The following is an 18,832-nucleotide window of genomic DNA, read 5'->3' on the forward strand; positions in this document are numbered from 1 at the left end:
AGGTGCTTAATCAGAATTACTCTTGAGTACTGATGACAACAGTTGTATTATCTTAAGCCTCAATTAATTGCTTACTAATTATAAACAGCTGTATTAACTCAGAAAATAAAAACAAAATAAGAACAAAATACTCATAAATATTTAATTTAGCATTTAGATTTTTTCTCAATACAAGCCTGTCATGTGACCATCACCTTTCTCTTGAGAATCCTTCAACAAAAAAAGGTATGTACTATAATATCGGCTGTGCAATTTGTGCTCAGTACTGACGACTCCATACTTTCAAACCAATAGTACAATGCCGGACACAGTCTGAGATTCTTACTAACTTAGATTTAAATCCTCCCGCTTCGTTTGACGCCTTGGCAGGGCAAGCTGTCTCCACAAAGATCTGTCGCTTGCAATGTCTGAAGCCTCCTCCTACCTGGTGTCCACTGATCCATGACAATTGTGGCCCCAAGATATACTAGGACGTCCCTGTTTGGGCTCCCTCGTATTGGCTTACTGGTCATCGAACTCTTGGCATGCTTAACTCATTTTGTCGAAGGACATGACCCGCATATTTTTTTTTTTGGTACGCTCTGTCCCAGTTCTGCGTAGGAATATAATCTACTAAAATAACTACTAACGTAGGTCTTAGCTATGCTAAAATAAAAGATCTCTTCAACAATGCAGTTCATTATAAAGCATAAAAAATAGATTTCTCGAACTAAAAAAGAGTAATCTCTAACTTTGTTTCTGTTCTTAAATTAGAAACAATCTTATTATAATTTAACTTTACTGCGCCTGCGCAAACTTTGAAGAAATTTGTTATACGTTTTGTTCAAGGGCACCCCCACCCCCTTTTTTTCTGCCTGTGCCCCCCCCCCTCAGCGCCCTCCTACCACCTCATTGGTTCTGAGCACCCCCCCCCGCCCCCATTTTTAAGAAATTCCCCACAGGTGTCGTTTTCGTCCCCGTGGAGGATCACTGATCTATAAGATTTAAGTCTACACTACACACACATAAAAGAGTAAGGTAAAGTTCCCCTTTCAGACCTTGTGGTCTATAGGGCAGCTGATGTAACGCTCATCTGTTTCTGTGACCCACGGTTAACAAAGGTATCATGAGGCCAGCACAATGACTTAACAGCCTTTACTAATGTCAGGAACCCATCAGAGGATTAAGACTAAGACTGCTTTATTGATCCTTACGGAAATTTGTTGTGATTACAAGGACTCTTTTCTCATATAAAGACAACACAACAGAAAAATATACATAAATACAACAGACAACATAAAGAGTTCATTCAGCGACTACACACAGGTATCTTGGTGCATTTCATGTTCCCTGATCAATGAGTGGCGGTGATAGAGTCTGCCCGAGTGAGGTACGAACGAGTTTTTGTACCGCTCCGTTCTTGTTTTGATTGACAGCAGTCGCCCACTTCGCGAGTGGGTGGCCGTTGTCTTCCATGATTTTTTCGATTTTTCTTAGGCACTTTTGTTCAAAAAGTTCCTTTCAATGTGGTAATGTTGTGAGTGTAATTTTTGATGCTTTTTTAATGATGTTTTCTAGACGTCGCAACAGTTTAGATTAGGCGTTGCCTTGCCAACAACTTATTCCGTATGTTAGCAGATTTTGTATAGTCGCGCCGTAAAAAGTCTCAAGGATCTTCTTGTTTAGTTTAAAGCTATTGAGTTTGTATAGAAAAAAGAGTCGCTGGGCTGTTGTCTTTGTCAGAGTTCCAAGGTGGTCTTCGCATGAAAGCTTGTTGTTGATGATAACGCCTAGATATTTATATGCGTTTACTTGTTCTATAGATGTAGTGTTTATTTGCAGTTCAAGTATAGTTGTTTTTTTCTAAAATCTATTATAAGTTCTTTAGTTTTATGACATTCAGTTCTTGAAAGTTGTCGGTGCACCAGTTTGTAGACTCTACTATCGAGATTCGATACTGAGTTTCGTCTCCTGAAATAAGACCGACTATGGCAGTATCATCAGCGAATTTAATGAGTTTAACTGAGTCATAGATGCTTCTTATGTCATTAGTGTAAAGAGTGTATAGTACAGGAGAAAGTACACAACCTTGTGGAGCACCCGTACATAGTACTCGAGTTGACGATTTGGTGTTGTTGACTTTAACATACTGGGGCCGTTGGGTTAAAAACTCTAGGAACCATGCTTGTACGTAAGGGCTTTCATTTAAGTTAATGAGTTTCTTTATCATTAGATGTGGCTGTATGGTATTGAAAGCCGAGGAGAAATCTATGAATAGGACTCGTGCATATGTTTTGGGTGTATCGAGATGCTTATAAAGCTTGTTCAAAAGCAATAGAATGGCATCCTCAGTTGCCCTAGCTGCTTTGTATGCAAATTGGTGAGGGTCTAGGCTGTTATTGACTTTTGCTACAAGTTATTTAAGCATATATTTTTCAAAAAGTTTTCAAAGGATTTGAACCCGGGAACCCCTGTTTGGAAGCCAAGCGCTTTACCACTCGGCTACCGCGCCTCTCACATAGAAGAACTAAGTATTTATTTGTCGTAAAGACTCAGAAGTGAGTTTGAGGTGAAGTTTGAAAGTACTTAAAGTTAATTGGGTCTTGTTGTGTAAAGAGAGAAGCTCGGTTGACATCCTTTAGGACAGGGGTGGGCAAATTACGGTCGCGGGCCACATGCGGCCCGCGATTACCTACAGAAATCAGGTGTGCCCACAGATTTAAAATATAATAAAGGGAAAAAAATAAAATTAAATAATTTTAAATATATTCTTATCTCTTATGATGTAGAGGCTAAAGAAAATAGTCTCTGCATGTCATTCTGAAAAGTTTAAAGCAAATGAAGATTATGCTTGTTGCAATATTTCAAAACATTTAGTCAAAGACATAAACTCAAGCCAGTATTTATTCAATGCTATAAAAAAACCTAGTTGAAATGTGTTGGGTTGGTTTGGAACAAGATGGCAAGTGTAACAACTAATGGAGCCTGTGCTTTGACTGAGTAAAACAGTTATTTTTTAAATAAATTTAAAAACAATATCCCAACGCTACACGGGAAAGTTTGCATAAAACTGCATTGAATATCAAACATGTTATTGACCCAATTATCAGCGATCAAATTTATCAGAGCTTGGGGACGTAACCACAGACAGTTCCGAGAAGTACTTGAAGATGTGAAAACAAAACATTCCAATGTTTAGTATCACAGTAGAGTCCGCTGGGTTAGCATGGGCAAGGTATTGAGAAGAATATGGGATCTCAAGGAAGAAATTGTTATGTCCCTTGAAGGACATTGACTGTGACTTTGTGAGTAATATTTCTAAAGAAGAGTGAAGACAGACTTCATGTTTTTCATCTCAATGCTTGCTTGCACAGGAGATGTCTGTACATCTTTCCAAACAAAACTTTTCCATTTCTCCAGACAAGCAAGTGAAAACAGATTTAATAATTTAATAGGTTTCTAGTAAAATGGTTGAAAAGTACAAGAATTGTTAAATTTAAAATACAAATTTTAAGACAAAAAGATCTTGAAACCAGTTTTCAATATCCTCACCTCACCATTATATAAGTACAGAAGCTGATTTAGCTCCAGGCGAAATATATCCAATTGAACTTGATGCTAAATTTTAAAATTATTTGGGTCCACATAAATCGTGAACAAGACCTTTTTTATTTAAAAAAAAAAAAAAAAAAACAAGTGTAAGAACAACTCGATGCTGACAGACTGTAATTTGACAGCAGTCACAAGGATAACAACTAGTTAGCTAGTTCCACCACAGTTCCAAAACATTATGCACGAGTGTAAAATTAAATATTTTACATTAAGTACAACAGTACAATCGAATTGTTGTGATGTAAAAAGGCAATAACAAAATTTTTTGAAACTGTCATTCAATTAGTTTCAGAAATCACAAAATTTTGTTTTAATTCATCAAATAGTAGTGTAAAAAAAAGCTGTAAATGTTTAATACAGTATACATGTATATTTTCTAAGTTTTAAATACATATTATATATATATATATATTTTTATATATATATATATATATATATATATATATATATATATATATATATATATATATATATATATATATGCAGCCCCCCATTCCTAAAAATGTTTTAATGCAGCCCTCGATTGAAAAAGGTTGCCCACCCCTGCCCTGCTCTAGGAGGATAACATTATAAAGAATGTCTTTCTTCGTGCTATAAAAAGTAAAAATGAATAAAATGATTGGAAACAAGAGTAAATGAAACAAAAAATAGTTTGAGCTACTGACTATTCAGCAATGAATATATAGTTAAGTGAAGTCCCACTTTCAGACAGCGAAAAGGCGGAAAAAAAAAGTTCTTTAAGGGAAAGAACCACAGAAACCACAGTCAAATATCTCAATAATAAACTCCCTTTTTTCTGTGCAAAACAAAATTAATTACCTTTAATTGATTAACTATCTGGTTAATTTTTCTTATTGATTCATTTATTGTCATCGAAAATGAATAATTATGCAAAATTTCTACTTTGTAAAAACAATTTTTAAAAATTTCCCTTAATGTGAGTATCAGTTTATTTATTAAATACATCTATTACTAAATGGTACTCAGTTATTAAGTCAAAAAGACAGTAACAGTAGCCAGGATTTGTTTCTTGCAAGAAGGACAGTGTGTTAAAAGTTTAGAACAGTCACTACAGGCATACAATTCTCCACAGGGTAGGAAGACATCTTTGATTTCAGACTTGAAACAAACTTTACAGGTCAGATTTTCTTTTAAAGTTTTATTTTCTGCTCTAAGTAACTTCAGAGCTGTGCTTTCACTTGACTGAATTCTAGGATCTGGAAAAGAAAAGTAACATATACAAATATATAAATAGTTGTGAAAATGATATTTTAATTATGTTAATTTGTTTATGCCGTTGCAAAGCAACCCATGTGCAAATGGAACTCTGGAGATGGAATCTCATAATATTTAAGTCAGTATAGTACTAGTGATTAAAAAAAATGATGTGGAATGGGCCCAGTGCCATAAATATTAAAATTCTTTTATGATAAAGAAAGCACTAGACATTGGTACTTTTTCCTTTTATTAATAGTAATAATTCAATTTATAGAGCGCTGTTGACAAAAATGATGTAAGCTCAAGGCGCTGTAATAACATTACATTGTCATTAAGAATGAAGTATTTACAAAGCTTATATCAATTCACTCTGTCTGTCTGTCAAGTAAAACGTTTGTATACATTATTTCTCCCACACCCTTTCTCGGATCAAGTTGTAACTTTGAATAATTTTTCATTGGCATAGACAAAACATGAATAGATAATAAATTAAACGATTAGACAATTAATTACTAGTATTTAATCCTTTAGTATTCAGAGGTGCGGCTTAATATGTATCGTTTCGTCCCCTTTGATAATTGAACATGTTATTTCCCCTACACCCATTCTAGGATGAAGATCAAACTTTAAACAATCATTTATATCACTGAGCAAAACATGAGCCCATTTTAACATTAACTAATTAGTCAATTAATTATTGATAATTAATTATTTTGTTTGATTTCACATAAAGGAAATAATTTCTGTATAACTGAGAGATATAGCGATATGTGCTGGTTTCTTTCCCTTAGATTTTTGTGTCTTATATGTTGCTAGTTTGTTCCTTTCCTTGGTGTATCTGAATGTTGGAAACTCGTACAAGATTGAAGTCGTCTAGTCTTCAACAATTGGTTTTCTTCAATCATCTAAAGACAAAACAGCCAAACAATAAACAAACAAAAAAAGATAACCAACCTGTCATGTGACCATCTTCCTGAGGACTCTTGAACAACGACTTAAGGAATGGACAAGTTGGACTGTGCTTTTTGTGTTCAGCGATGACGTCATCTCCTTGCTTCCAAGATTTCAGACCAATATCACACTGGAAACAACGGACACAATCTGAGACTCCTTGAAGAAATTTTTTTTTTTAAATAATAGCTCAATAGTTTCAGTAATGTTTGAGTTTTACCAATGACAAGGTTTTAAATAACTTTTTTTTAAATACTAAATTTAGCGAAAACCAAGAAAGAATCTTTTGTTCAATAAGTTATCTTTTTTTTTAAACTAAGTTTCACTTTTAATAATCTCGTTCCAATTAGTTAGAGGATGGTAATGAAATGATTTTTAAAATGATTTTTAAAATGTTAAAATAATATAATAATAATAAATAATGATATATAATGAATATCATATAGTTTATGGAAAACCAATGACTTGGCAGAATTTAAATCATTGTTTAACATGCATGACTAGATGCTTGACGCATCATCATCTTCTTTTTTGAAGTAGCGTCTGTATTTTATAAGATAAGATATGTAGCTTAGCATCTCTAGTCTAAGTGTAGATCTAGTTGCTAAACATAATATCCTAATTTAAACTACATCTATAATCTTAAATTGATATAAATATTATGTTAAAAATATGATGATTAAAAAAAGGAACTTTTATGGAATGGTGGGCCAGTTGGGAGCTTATTTATTAGTTATAAATATTTTTAAAAGTTTTTTTTTTTTCAAATGTTCTATACATTTTTCTGATAATATGGTGAATTTGTAATAATAATGGATTATTGTACATATCTTCTGTGTGTGATGGGATCATGGGCAATAGTCTACTTTAATAATAAGGTCTATTAGGTAATAGCTTACCTGTATAATAGAGTCCAGAAGTTGTAAGTGTCTCTGGGTTCAGTATATTTCCATATCCCCAGCCATTAAAACTTTCTAGTCTAGCATGATAAGATGCATATTCTGGGTGAGCAACAGTGCTCATGACCTTGTAGACTGGAGAGTTGACCTTCTGATTCCCGGGGCTGTCTTCATCTTCACTATCCTCTTCCAGCATCTTCAGCTGTCCAGCGATGGCAGTATCTGATCTGGCTAGCAAGAAGTCATCTTGTGTACAGCCTGAAGGAAATATAACCATTGTTTAATATTGGCTTACAATAACCAATTGGCATTTAAATAGATTTTAAAGAAATATGAACATTGTTTAATATAGGCTTACATAGACAAATTGGCATTTAGATAGATTTTAAAGAAATATGAACATTGTTTAATATAGGCTTACATAAACCGATTGGCATTTAGATAGATTTTAAAGAAATATGACCATGTTGTACATCATATATTATTGTAGACTATATTTACTCTTTAAAATGGAAGCTCCCAGCTTATGGGCTGTTTCCACTCCATTATGTATTGATATGTCAGGCAGCAGTTTGACAGAGTCGTTGTCCATAATTGGAACGAACGTTAAAATTGGAGAACCGCTGGAACCTGGACATGTATCAGTGGCATAGAACAAAGACTTCCGGTATAGACTGACATCTTGCTCCACTGAAATATACACAAGAAATTATGGCAACGAATAAAAAAAAAAGTTGAATGTTTAAAACATGTCTAAATGTTTATAACTTATAGCTTTTATAACTTAATAATTTATAAGTTTAGCTTGTGTAACTTTAACTTTTATTGCATCTTATTTTGTAACTTTAGCTTTTATAACTTTCAAATTGTAAAAATACATTACTCTAAAATCTATAACATAAGCTTTTTTAAACTTTAACTTTCGTAACTCATTTTTCTATAACTTTACTTTATATAAATTGAACTGTTATAATTTGCATTCCTATAATTTTAGTTTTTATAACTGTTATAACCATTGCTTTTTTTTTTAGATTACTTCCATTTTAAAATCGTGAACCGTCATAATTGTAATTTGCATATCATAATCTTAATCTATAATTTTTTTAAACTTTCATCAATTTTTTAATTTATAACTTCAACTTTCATAACTTTCAATTCTATAGCTTTTAATTTCTATACCTTTAATTATTTATCCTTGTTTGATTAATTTTTTAAAGTAAAGTATTATTTTGTAATTTGTTACATTTGATGAAATTTGGTTCATCTTATGTGGGCATACATTTCCATGGGATGTTCTCAACAAAACGTTTGCCTACCTTCATCATGAGGATTCAGTTTCGTCAGAGTTGGCTGTTGATTGGCCTCTCCTGAGTTGTAGCTATATTTGACTTTCACAAAGTCTCCATAAGACAAAACTTTAGGACCGCCGTGTGGGTGATGAACCATGAACATCTTTTTCAGCATTCCTTTCTTGACCTTCCGATGAAGTGCTTCAGCAGCCTGGAAGAATTCCGTCTGCAACTGATTTACTCTTTGAATGAATCCCAGGTCTGAGCATTCACAGGCTAGCAAACATTGACCATCTCCAGGCGTGCTGACATATTTTCCTTTGAGTGTAACAATGTCCTTCCTGTCTGCGCTGTCATAGAAAAACTCGACATCTGTCTTGCGAGCTTCTTCGTCGTTGTAGACGAGATGTCTGGATGTCTGAATGTAGACAGTCCCAACACTTTTCTTACATCCTTTAGTAAATCTTTCCTTTATAGACCTGAGTTTAGACTTCTGCTCTTTCTGCGATGACATTGTCATTTGACATTTGTGTTCGATAACAAAACCTGTTCCGACTCTTACCTTATGATGTCCAACGTCTGTCTGCCTCTTTTCTTTACTTGTTGAGCACACAGTGAGCCTTGCTGTTAGTTCTCCCATAAGTTTTAACAGCCTTAACATTTCAGGGCAACGGAATCTACTTGGAATGTGTTGTAATTGTAATGTTGAGACATTGAAATATGCGAAGTGGCCAGGATTTTTGTCACAATCTCGACTAATCGAAGTGAAATTATTTATATCTTCTGAAGATTTTAAAACACAACATTCCGAACGAAATAACTCTGGAAATTCTGAAACAAAGCATTATATTCAGATAAAAAAAATAAATGGTGTATGTACATTATGTTTTATTTAATATTATTTCAAGGGACAGTATAAGTGTTACAAAAAGTTTCCCTTTCAGATCTATGGGGCAACTGTTTCTATGGCAAACTGTTAACAAGCAGGATGTTCTGTGGCCAGCGCAACGACCAACTGCCTTTACTTTCAAAAGCTGAAGTCAGGTACACGTTAGAGTTGGGTGGACTCAGGGGCTCCCTAATAATCCCGAAATTCACCGAGATTTGAACCCTGGATCCCTGGATTCGGAAGCCACGCGCTTAACCACTCCGCCAATGCGCCCCACCCATAAGTGTTATAAGTGGTGTTTTTAAACTAGAATTTAATATACAGACATACTAAACATTTTAAAATGCCATAGTCGGTAATATTTGTGTACACATTACAGTCAGTATTTACAGATTAAGTGAAGGGACGCCACCTGATATGTTTAATAATAACAATATATTTCCAAAATGATCCTACGTTAATAATTCCTTTTAAAGTGAGAAAATGTAAAATTAATTTAATGGGCTGTTTGATAATTTTTGAAACAATATTTCTCTTTTTTTTTCATTTATTTGCAAACATACAGTTAGGACTTTGTTACATTTAGGTTTCGCTTTATCTCAGCCAAGGAGAGTAATAAGTTTTTGACTATTTGCAATACAATTGTTGTAATAAGCAAAGTTATCTCCCATTTCACCACAATTTTATTTTATAATGGTTTTTTAACATAACATGCACTACTACATTAAATGTTCAAGAGCTACTAACCTATATATTCTGTGGCTAAGTCTGACTTTACCAATGCTGACACAGGTGATGCGGAAAGTGTAGATCGATCATCTAGCCTATATTGTGGTGAGCGGTCTGTTTATGAATAAAGAAGATCGCAGTAAGTATCAGTAACTCGATTTTTTTATGCCTCCAACACTCAAGAGAAACACGCGAAAATTGGGCTTTAACCAAAACTAATCCAAAGAACAGTGGCGTAGCTAGGAATTCGCCATGATTTGGGGGTCCGGGGGAGAGGGCTTGACCTCTTAGAGGGGCCATGCATTTTGCGTAAAATTCAATATTTAATTTAAACAAAATTTCGAACACACATTTGGGTCAAGTGGGGGGGCAGGGGGGTTTTAAATTCCCCCCACCTTCACCCACCCTAGCTACGCCACTGCCAAAGAACACCAACAATGGACACTAAATTAGAACAGAAAAGAGAGACTCATTCGAAAGTTAAAAAGAGAAAGAAAAAAAAAGAGGAGGAATAAAATATGAAAGCGGATTGGTTGCAGACGTCGTTTAGTTTGTTTAAGCAGTCATGTGATGATGTAAAATTATATATGTTTTTCAATTTTTAGAAAAGACAATAATTAGATTTATATGTACAATGGCTAAATTTATAGATAAGAAACAATAACAAAATACAAAAAAAAAAAATAGCCTAATTTTTAAAAAACAAAGCTTATATTAGAAATATTTTTTTACCAATTGTTTTTGTTTAGCGCATGTTCATACTTTTAGCTTTCTCAATACGCTATGATCCTATCACTTGTCTGGACCAGTTGGGAAGGGGTGGTGGGAGAAAGAAAGGGGTATCTGGGTGATCGCTTTTTAAATGTATTTTTGTTTTTCTAAAGCGAACGACATGAATTTGAGCTTGTGGACTAAAGCCTTTTCAAGCTTCTCAAGCCAACGCAGAAACCACTAGAGAAGAGTCAATAAATATGGAAGATTAATAGTTACCTTTTTTTTTCTCTTTCATGTTTGTGTTCACTTAGCCTCAGACGACAATGGGGACTAATTCAGCTTATACCACTACTTCAGTCAATGCAATTTTATTTCCATTGTTTGAGATCCCAAACAAAATAATTTATTGACACTAGCTAACTAACTAATTGGTTATTTTTTTATATTATTATTAATTCTTGTGTTGTCTGGTAAAAGAAATAATTGTGCAAAATTTCAGCTTGATCTGAGTTTGGGTGTCAATGAAAAAACGTGTACAAACTTTTGGCTAGTCAGAGTGAGTTGATGTAAGCTTTGTAAAAAGAGGAAATCATAGTGCTTACAATATTCCTTAGAAGCTCATATTTCTTACCTGTAAATGTGTGTCCTGATGAAGAGGTGTCGGACAGACAGCATTGCTCATCTTTTTTAGACACTGCTGCTATATCCCTTGATAGCTCGCTACTGGTAGTAGATGGACAGGTGGCTATGGCCTCGTTTGAGGACTCGATCTGATTTACCCCCATTTGTGGATTGGCTGAGTAGTTTGAAACCTCTGAGGTACTGTCACCGGAAGCTTCTGACGTCAAGTAGCTATCGTCTTGGGAAGACCCCCGAGTTAATCTGTTTCCATCGTCAAGAAAACTTTTTAAGGAAATGTCGAAAACACACCCACCCTTGTGTCTTAGCCTTGACCTTGTCACAGACCAGTCTGCGTGGATTTGAACCAGAACACTGCAACCTTCGCACTGTAGTTCCAAGTTTTGTCCAGTGTAGAGGAATCCGAGTTGCGCCAGCCAGATACAGTATCCTGTCACATTGCTCTCTACGATAGCTCTGTAGCTTGAGAGTCGTCTATAATAGGACATCGTATCGAAAGCTGACGTCATGGTGAAGATATAAGACTTACGTGGATGTGTTTCCAGTGCTCTTGAAATGATTACGTCATTACGTAATATTTACGACATAGTATCTTGAGATATCTATGGGCTTACCAACATGTTCAAGGAAGACCGTGGAATCAGTGGATATCATCGTACAAATACGTACTAAAGAATTACAATGTAGTCATTGAAGTAAACGTCATTCGAAGGAGTTATCTAGAATAGTAAAAAACGAAAATAAAAGTCAATATTTAAATATATTTTAATAAGAATAAATTATATATATATATATATATATATATATATATATAATTCTTTACCATGTTAATTTACTAATAGTTAAAATGTAAAAGTTTAAGTTCTGGTACAGTGACGTTTATAAGACGAAAGATATGTTAATTCATTATGATAGACACTCTTTTCTTTTCAACTGCGAACTGACAATAAACCGCAGTGTTTTGTTACTATCGAATGTGTCCTTTATATAAAAATGACTCTTTATTAAATATATAATAATAATGACTCGGTATTACGACATTTCAGATTAATGATTATATATATTATAATGTAGATTACTTCCTTTAATTAGCTTTCAAAGCATGGGTGTTGTTGGTCGGTCGCTGCTTTTGTATCTCCAAATAGCTATACCACTAAACCAATGTAAGCTTGTTATGATTTTATTACAGGGCTTAACTAACTTTCAGAAACGTATTTATTAAGCAAAAATATAATGCTAATTTTATTAACATATACACACTTTTCAACTTGTAGAAACAACGGAAACTAAAACTCAAGCAAGAGATCTAACTCACTACAAAAACACCGCCCTTTGTGTTTCACGTTTCTGGTTAATCTTCCCTTCAACTATCACGCCAATCATTTTATTTATCCCCCGGACCACCTCGTGGTCGTGTCATTAGAAACTCCTATACAACCAAAAACATCTCCCATCTTCTCGTGGTTACAGCATAAACACACACAAACATTCCATAACGATGAGATTACTGTGATTCGAAAGCGCCCACTGTTCACAATAAACTCCGACGTGCCTTGTAATGGGGAAATAACACTAATGAAACAATATCTATCTCAATTAGTCGTGCATAAAAAGGGCGGATCAACATTACAATCACCGACCCTAGCTGCACAGTATAAATAAGCATTAATGTATTGCTTTTTCTACAATACGGACGCATGTAAAATTTTAACACTACACATCAACACATACAGGGAGGAAAATACACATTTCAATCAAGCAATTAATACTTAGATTTAACCATATAATTGTAATTTTCTTTTTATGCTCTACACAACTCTATACTCCATTAAGTATTTAATACTAATTTGTAACTAATTTAAAAAAAAAATTGAGTGAAATAAAATGCGTCCCTTTTTTTTTTTGAAACATGTGTCTGATTGACACACATACACAAATGTTAATCATCCTCTTGATGTGAATCCTATTATGGACTAGCAATTTATTGGGTTGCCTGAGTCGGGCAAGAAAAATTAATGACTTGGCAGAATTTAAGTCATTGGTAAACTTGCATGACTAGATGCATGACGCGTAGGACGTAATCATCTTCTTTTTTGAAGTAACGTCTGTTTTTTATATGATAAGAAAAGATATATAGAGTTGTGCTTGCCGGACGCCTATAGACATCAATGGTACCTTCTTCTAGATCACAAGTAGAATACTACATTATCTTATCTTATCTCAACTTATAAATTACAGACGTTACTTCGAAAGAGAAGATGCGTGAAACAAAAGTAAAAACGATAGTAGTTACAAGTAATATTAGGCAGAAATAACTTGGGGGGAGTTTTTAAAGTGAAAAACAGCGGAAGGGCTGCTTCTTCAACGCAGTGCATGGCTCCTCTGACACTACACATTTAGAACCTTTTTCAAGACTCTTGTAAATAATACAAGAATTACTTTGACATTTTATACATTTAAATGTAATGGGAGCAAAAGAAAATTAAACTAATGACACTTATTAAACGACATGAAGAACAATAAAATAGAAAAAAATACTTTAAAAACATACAAAGCTTATATTAAGCGTAATTGTATCCATTAGTTTGGATCATTCATGTCATTAAATGGATGGCTGCCTGGTCGTGCGGTTTGCACGCTGGACTGTCGTTCGACTGTCTATCGATGGTCCCGGGTTCAAACCCTGCCAGCTCCCATCCCCCGTCCTCCTGCGGGAGGTTTGGACTAGGAAGTAATTATCTTCAACTCTGAAGGAACATCCGAAATAAGTAAAACATTTTTACAATGTGTAATAGATCTAGACTAACAATAATAAAAATTTGCGATTAGAAATATTTTTATAAAGTTTTTTTTGTTTAGACCAATTTTATGCTTTTAGCTTTCTAAATACTCTATGATCCTATGACTTGTCTGGACCAGTTGGGAAAGGGGTGGGGGGAGAAAGAAATAGAGATCTGAGTGAATATTACCGTGATCGCATTTTTAATACATTTATTTAGAAAAATGTTTACGAAGTTGAACGTCATTGACTAGAAATCGAGAGCTTTCGCCTCCTCAAGCTTACACACTAACCACTGTATCAGAGAAGTGCTTATGAAAATAGAAGGCTTTTTAGTTGTAAATTGTTTGCTTTAAACTTGAAAGAGGCGACCTACAAAATAGAAGAGGAACACGCTTACGGTGGTGGTGAATATTTAAATTATAATCTAAAAAATAAATTATTTGAAGTGCCTAGGCAGTTTATGTATTGTCATATACCAGTGTTAGAACCCCTGTAATATTTGGTGACTAGTAGTCACTTAAAACTATTCCGTGCGGTCAGCACGAGATTTTGCTTCGTCAAGTAACTGACCACGAGGTGAACACCTCAATTGTTCTTAGACTCTCAGAGCGAGAGGAGTGCTATGGATATTTTTTGACAGCAGAGTTATGTATAAGTATGGAAGCATTGAAGTTATTATAATTGATTTGAATTCAGGACTTATTTCCTCGGATGTAATTTGTGTGATGGCTGAAGTCGCCAATATCTTTTGTGATTTATTTTATATATAATAAAATCCATGTCTGCTACCATAGTGTCTATTAATAATTCTAAATGTTGTGGTTGGAGAGTTCAGTATGTTAGTGTTCCCACGCACCTGCAAATCTAGGGCATGTGAGAAAGTATTTATTTAAGAACATTATAGTAGTACCAGAAGAGGTATCTACAACACACAGAGACATTCGCGTCATTACGCCTGCAACAAGAACCAGGCTGTGACATGTATACAAATTATACGTTCCATTTTTTAAAAGACTTTATTTTTATATAGCATTATTGCCATTTAATTACTAAAGCGTTTTGTATTTTGGTGTTATTTAGAAGTCGGCATGTTGACACACTGTGACGGCCTCAGTTATTTATTTTTTTTACAAACTCTGTCTGTCTGTATGGTAAAACTTTTGTACACACCCAATCTCGGATTAAGCTGAAATTTTGCACAATTATTTCTTTTACCCGACAACACAAGAATCAATTAAAAAAAGAATTAGCTAATTAACTATCGATAATCAATTATTTTGTTTGGTATCTTGAACTAGGGAAAGAAATCGTACTTGACAGATGTGGTGGAATAAGTTGAATCAGTCCCCTTGAAGACTTTTGAGCCCTGAGAGAAAATTTGATGTATGCATTTTAAATACGATCATGTAAACATTCACCAAGATACCCCCCCCACACACACACACCTTCTTCCCTTCCCTTTTCCCAACTGGTCCAGACAAGTGATAGGATCATAAGTGCATTGAGAAAGTTTAAGGTTTAACAAAAAACAATCGGTAATAATATTTCCAATCTCACAGATTTATGATGTCTAGGTCAACTGTAGGCCTACATGACTGACCCTAACTAATTGATACAATTACACTTTATAAAAGCTTTGTTGTTGTTTTTTTTAAAGAGTATTTTTTTGTTTCTCTTGTTAAGAAATTCTTCTAACCATGTACATTTAAATAGTATATACTTACCGTTCACTGGCAGTACACCTAATATACGTTTAGTGTATTTTTTAACGCTTTTATGTTGTAATATTTTCACTCCTACGCAGGTCCAACATTTCAAAATTACCGCGCATATTTCGTAACGATGAGGGCGGTTGCCAGTGAAGAAATGAGTCATCTTAGTACATGGGTTCTCAGCCTGTGGGTTGCGACCCCCTTTGGGGATCGATTGACGATTTGCCAGGGGTCGCCAAAGACCATCGAAAAAATGAATTTTTATTGTCTATTCTTCTATTGCTGTATGTGTGAGCGGGGGGGGGGGAAGGGGGGTTGCAGATGAGTGGGGGATTGTAAAAAGGGGTCGCAGAGCATAAAAGGTTGAGAACCACTGTCTTAGTAGGAGAGAGGGAGGGAGAGAGAGGGAGAGAGGGAGAGAGAGGGAGAGAGAGAGAGAGAGAGAGAGAGAAAGGGAGAGAGAGAGGGGGAGAGAGGGAGAGAGAGAGAGGGAGAGAGAGAGAGAAAAGGATATTCCGATGCTTGTTCTTTAAACTAGTTATATTTTTTTTTATCGTGAAGCCCAAGATTCGACTCTACGATCAAATTATCAGAAAAGAAGTTAACTGCTGAATGGAAATATGTCCACCGGTGTACTAGCTATTGCACAATACGGTGTATAGTTTAATTTAGACATCTGTAAAATAAACTACTTAGCAAATTTGCCTTAGTAAAAGCAAGTAAAAAACAAAAAGTTTTTCAAAAAACAAAAATGCTCCATTTTAAAGCTGGTTGAACAGTGTAAGTATGATTAGGGCTAAATTGCTCTTAATAAATAATGAATGATAGATTTAAAAAAAAAAAAAAAACTTGGGGGTCTTGTGATGATGTGGTCACTCTTTCATTGTTGTGTTACGGTACGTGACGTTTTGGCGCAGCCGTTTTGGCGTAGGGGATGTTTTGGCGTAGGGGATGTTTTGGCGCAGCCGTTTTGGCGTAGGGGATGTTTTGGCTCAGCCGTTTTGGCGTAGGGGATGTTTTGGCGCGAGATATAATTTGACGATAATGTAATAATCACGTAGCTTTTGTAACAATGTTTATTTCACTCTATTTTAATATTGTATGTATAGTATCATCGTTTCATATTGTTTTTGTTTGTAAATTAGTGTAATCCCTTAAACACATTTTTTTTTGAAAATTTAAATGTGCCTTTTAATAAACACACATACACAAGCCAAAATGTTTGTAAAAGAAAATGATGTGAAACATAAACACACATTTACATGCAGTAAATGATACGTCACACGGATCAATGGACCTTGTTATAGTTCACATAAAATAATTACTCAAATAACTTAAATACAATGTACACAAAACTACTAATGTTTTAGCTTAAATGTTTGTTTATAAATGTTTTTGACTACATTATACCAAGATATACAAAGTGTACATTTAATTCCTCCCCTGTCCCCGAGTACAAGACGTCTAAATAACTTTGACTATATCAAGTACGCATACTGTGAAGTATGGATGGTAGCCTGGTCTTGCATTATGATTTAGCAATAATTAAACAACAAACTTTAATACCAAAAATAACGGACACAAATATCTCTTTTTCTGTAAATGAAAATACGTTCGACACGAACACACATACAAAACATAGATAAGTCTCATTCCTTTTAAAGAAATAATACAATGAACGTAAATAATGAGAACATAACATTTCGCACCAAAACGTCCCATGCGCCAAAACGGCTGCGCCAAAAAGACCTTCGAGCCAAACCGGCTGCTTCAAAACTGTCGCGCCAAAACGGCTGCCACAAAGACGTCCTGCTTCGGTTGTGTTACCAAGCAGGCTGAATCACGTGTTTGCAGAAACAAATCGTGGCCTCGCAAAGTGTAATTAATTAAAAGATCCTCCATCTGGAGTGAGACATTGATTCAGGGGGTTCAGCCCATTAGTCTCTCCTGGCAATCGGTGGACATTTTTTGTCTGCAGTCATCGTTCAAAGCGGCTTTCGGCCGAGACCAGTTCTTATAGAAAGCCTGAACACTGACCTGCAACGTCACAATCTGTGGGCAGTTAACACCACGTCATAGGTCTGTACGACGTGGCAACGAGCTACTGGTCTAAATGGCCCACAGGTTGAGACGTTGCAGGTCAGTGTAAAGGCCTTCTATAATGAATGGTCTCAATTGAGCACTATTCGTTTTCGAGCAGTCAATAATGGAAACAAAGAAACAATATAAATATAAGTATAACAATATAAGGAACAAAATATATGAACAGTAGCCTAAACCTATAGCATATAACAAATGTAATAATGCAGTGGGTACCGAGTCACATAGGTGTGACTAGCAACACTATTGCAGACTCCTCTGTCCACCAATGAGGGCAAATTCCACCCACTGAACAGGCTGTAAGTTTCCACCATACTCTGGCTATAATTCAAAAAACAGAAATGGAAAAGTGGTTTGAGTGCTGGGACAAAGAGCCTCCTTGGTGGAGGCTGTCCAGGCCTGAGCAAGCTATTATAGCACAGTGCAGGAAAGGCCACTGTCCCGTTGGCTCATATTTCTCTCGGCTATGGCCGAATTTCGATTCACGGTGCCCCCGCTGCGGGGAAGAAGAGGAAACCGTGCCTCATATTCTGTTTCAATTCCCCAGAATTGTTGATCTCCGTCTCGACAGGTCTGGGAAACCTAAAATTCTCGACCTGTATAGTGACATGTATGCACTACGCAAAACAGCAGGGTTTCTGTCCAGGGCTTTTGCAAGAGAGGATTTGAGCCTCTCCAGCCCTCACTCTAATGGAGTTTTATAATGATGATGATGATCGCAAATAGCTAATGATAACTAATAGTTGATAACTAACAAAGAAATAATTTGTCTGTAGTCATATTTGAACCATCTCCAAACACCACAAAAAAAATGAAGAAGTCAAATATATGATCACAATGACGATCGCGTCTAACCATCAGAAAACGCGAGCAAAGATTGTACGCTCCGCAGTTCTCGTTAAGAACTGAATGCTAGGTAAGCTTAAACATGTATCTATATATTTTCTATCTTCTGTTACCTAGACTATACCTTATTAGGATCGACAAAAAAAATTATTAATATTGTGTTCGGAATTTTTGTAAATTAATATATGTGTGATAATTATTTAGAACACTTTAAAAGTTTATTATAGTCTCATTGAGGCCACCTTCACATAATTACCCCATTGACGTAAAAAATCTAGGCGTCCGTTGACTTGAAGCTTACCTTCTGGACACCTTATGGCACACACAGGTAAATAAACTACATGACTGAGCTGAATTGTACAGCATGGACTTCTTATCTGAGAACTGGCATTTATTTTAAGAAACATATGTAATTAGGCCATGGTACTATGTATGTGTCTGATGTTGACATCTACTACAGAGTCGTTGACGAT

The 18,832-nt window shown here is 35.1% G+C and overlaps 1 protein-coding gene across 4 annotated transcripts; it reads right to left on the reverse strand.

The window, feature by feature from the left end:
* Window positions 1-4,523: 4,523 nt before the first annotated feature.
* On the reverse strand, window positions 4,524-18,697 carry LOC106074799 (uncharacterized). Of its 4 annotated transcripts, none has more exons than XM_013235641.2 (8): window positions 18,616-18,697; window positions 10,912-11,638; window positions 9,585-9,680; window positions 7,976-8,779; window positions 7,161-7,349; window positions 6,660-6,917; window positions 5,764-5,919; window positions 4,524-4,808 (listed from the first exon to the last, which is right to left on the reverse strand). In XM_013235641.2, the coding sequence occupies exons 2-8, from the start codon at window positions 11,426-11,428 to the stop codon at window positions 4,582-4,584; spliced, it is 2,247 nt and encodes a 748-aa protein (XP_013091095.2). In that variant the 5' UTR covers window positions 11,429-11,638; window positions 18,616-18,697; the 3' UTR covers window positions 4,524-4,581. The 4 variants fall into 4 exon arrangements, with proteins under 4 accessions (XP_013091095.2, XP_055888053.1, XP_013091094.2 ...); XM_056032078.1 differs by lacking the exon at window positions 18,616-18,697 and adding an exon at window positions 15,426-15,553; XM_013235640.2 differs by lacking the exon at window positions 18,616-18,697 and adding an exon at window positions 12,180-12,389.
* Window positions 18,698-18,832: the final 135 nt, after the last annotated feature.

The sequence above is a fragment of the Biomphalaria glabrata genome, chromosome 6 (genome assembly GCF_947242115.1).
Source record: "Biomphalaria glabrata chromosome 6, xgBioGlab47.1, whole genome shotgun sequence".
In the NCBI taxonomy this organism is placed as follows: Eukaryota; Metazoa; Mollusca; class Gastropoda; family Planorbidae; genus Biomphalaria; species Biomphalaria glabrata.

What these genes read in the sequence shown, in the direction of transcription:
- LOC106074799 (XM_013235641.2), bottom strand. Translation starts at nt 11,428, where the DNA reads ATGACGTCAGCTTTCGATACGATGTCCTATTATAGACGACTCTCAAGC. An exon ending in ACTGAATCCTCATGATGAAG is followed by an intron (nt 7,350 to 7,975) that starts GTAGGCAAACGT and finishes TGTATATTTCAG; the next exon opens with TGGAGCAAGATGTCAGTCTA. An exon ending in GGAAGATGGTCACATGACAG is followed by an intron (nt 4,809 to 5,763) that starts GTTGGTTATCTT and finishes TTTCTTTTCCAG; the next exon opens with ATCCTAGAATTCAGTCAAGT.